Source organism: Chinchilla lanigera, unplaced genomic scaffold (assembly GCF_000276665.1).
Source record: "Chinchilla lanigera isolate Chin_1 unplaced genomic scaffold, ChiLan1.0 scaffold00158, whole genome shotgun sequence".
Taxonomy (NCBI): Eukaryota; Metazoa; Chordata; class Mammalia; order Rodentia; family Chinchillidae; genus Chinchilla; species Chinchilla lanigera.
Window position 1 is genome coordinate 970,618 of NW_004955559.1, and position 2,294 is coordinate 972,911.

The 2,294-nt window shown below is 54.6% G+C and overlaps 1 protein-coding gene across 1 annotated transcript in view; it reads right to left on the reverse strand.

The window, feature by feature from the left end:
• Positions 1 to 1,127: 1,127 nt before the first annotated feature.
• LOC102018136 (myeloid cell surface antigen CD33-like) overlaps positions 1,128 to 2,294 on the reverse strand; it is a 10,584-nt gene continuing 9,417 nt past the window's right edge. Inside the window, exon 10 of the mRNA XM_013508946.1 lies at positions 1,128 to 1,847. Within this exon, the coding sequence (XP_013364400.1) occupies positions 1,671 to 1,847 (177 nt within the window). The 3' untranslated portion in view covers positions 1,128 to 1,670. The remainder of the gene's footprint in view (positions 1,848 to 2,294) is intronic.

Here is a 2,294-nt window from a genome sequence, read left to right on the forward strand (position 1 = left end):
TACAAAGTGAGCTCAAGGCCAGCCTGGCCTCAAACTTGTGGCAGTCATCTTGCCTCAGTCTCCTGAGTGCTGGGATTACAGGTGCGCACCACCAGTCCCAGCTTAAATGTAGCATTTTAAATGAAACCAGCTGTGGTCCTGTTTTACACCTGCATGCCTGTATTTTGTATACCATCTTTACCAGATACTATCTGGCCTCAGGAAGCTGTGAGTATGAGCTTTCCCAACACAGCCAGAGAGCATGCGGATAGCAAGACCCTGTCTCAAAAAGACAAAAAAAGGGGCTGGGGATATAGTTCAGTGGCATAAGCGCCTGCCTGGCAAGTGCAAGGTCCTGAGTTCAATCCCCGGTACCACAAAAAAAAAAAAAAAGACAAAAAAAGATTGATGGAAAATACCTCCCTTTAAGTGCAACGGCTATTCCTCGAGCAGATACCATTTAAAAGAGGGGAAATTCCTGATTTCTGCACATGCATAGTTATTGTAGCACTAGCTGTGCCTATATTCTGGCAAAGATTTTATCCCTCCAAGAAAGTGGTACTTTCATGCAGATGTTCTGATCACTCTAGCACGATGTGAAAAAGGGGATAAAAGTTGACAATGTTCATTTTTGGTTTGGAGGCACTGTTTTCATTAATAAAGAGACGCATCACGTCCTAAGGAACGGGAAAACGTGTTCACGCCTCCTGTGGGCAGGTCCGGGAGCAGGGCTCGGCACAGCCATGTTTTTGCGGGTACACGGAGACTGACTGGCTTTTAGAGCTGATGTTCACTGTCCGTCCTCATGAAGGAGTGTTCAGTGCAGACAAGTGCAAAGTAGTCGGATGTGCCTGTCGTTCAAACCATAACAGTGTGAATGTGTCACACAGGATGTGGACAGCACCTACAAGGAGTTTTCCATGCAAATCCTGCAAAAAGGAGGTGCTAGTTAAAGAACCAAGTCATAAAAAAAAAGAAAAGAATTGGAAGCTAGGCATAGCGGCATACACCTATAATCCTAACACGAGGGGATGGCGGCAGGACTGCTGCGGGTCAAGGCAGGCCATCTCAAGGGCAGCCTGAACTACACAGCGAGACCCTGCCCGCCCCTCCCCAAAAAGAAAGAAAAGTAAAACTGAAGAGAAAAATGCAGTTTGCACACTTAGCATTTATTTCAGATGAGCATGGAGTAGTTACACTGAAATGCCGTATCCGGGAGGAGCAACATGCGAAGGTGATCAGTACCCGGGGGTGAGGAGCAGGCAGGAGAGCCCTGTGGGCGCCAGCGACAGCCTCAGCTGGGTCTTCGGAGCTGCCCAGGAGAGCCGCCTGCAGGAGCCCCGTTGGCCAGGGTGTTCGGGCCTGGGCGGCACACCGGGTGGGGGCCGTGGGAGGCAGCGGCAGGGAGGTGCGCTCTGCAGGCCCAGCCCTGGGTGCCTTATGGGAACCGCTTCCCTCGGCGCACAATGCCCCGTGAGTCAGGTTTATTGTGCCTTGACAGAGGAGGAGCCAGGAGTAAAGTCTCCTGTTCAAAGGCTGGGGCTGCAGTGGGAGCTGAGTTTGGAGGTCAGGGGAGCAGACTCCCCCCGACCTCTGGCTTGGACCCTGGTGACAGGGAGAGTGGCTGGCCTAGAAACGCTCCCTGACGTCTCACTCTCACTCGCGCAGAAACCTGGGCGGGGAGGGGCCTGTCACTTGCAGATGACAGCGTACATGGAGATGCTGGAGTCCCTGCGGCCCCGAGGCTCCCGGGGGCTCAGCCCTTGGAAGCTGAGGGAGGCGTACTGGAGCTCCCGCTCCTCCTCCGCAGCAGCAGCACAGGCCGGGGCATCTAGGGGGGCATCTGCCCAGGGTGCCTTCCGATGCCCCTGCAGTGGGTGAGAAAGGGCATCAGATGGGGAACTGGGAGAGCAAGGAGGGTGCACAGGCAAACCTGGAAAGTGCATTTTGTTGCCTGTCTTTGTCCCACAAGCACTGGCTGGGCCCTCCTTCACTCATTTCCTTCCATAACCATTTGTTATTATTAATGGTGCCACTTGGTACCTGACTGCCCGTTCCATGAACTCTTCACAGAAGCGCACTGGGGAGACGCTGCTCGCTCGTTTCCCTAATGGGGACACTGATGCAGAGGAAACACCCGCACACCACATTGAACTCAGTGGTCGGGCCAAGGTTCCTGCCGGGACCCCTGACTCCACCCTGCTGCCCCATGGCACAGCTGCCCTGGCCTCTCCCTGCACATCAGTGAGCACCGGAGCAGCCCCACCCCATACCCCACCCAGCCGGCAGCGCTCGGGGGCAGCAGGCACTGGCGT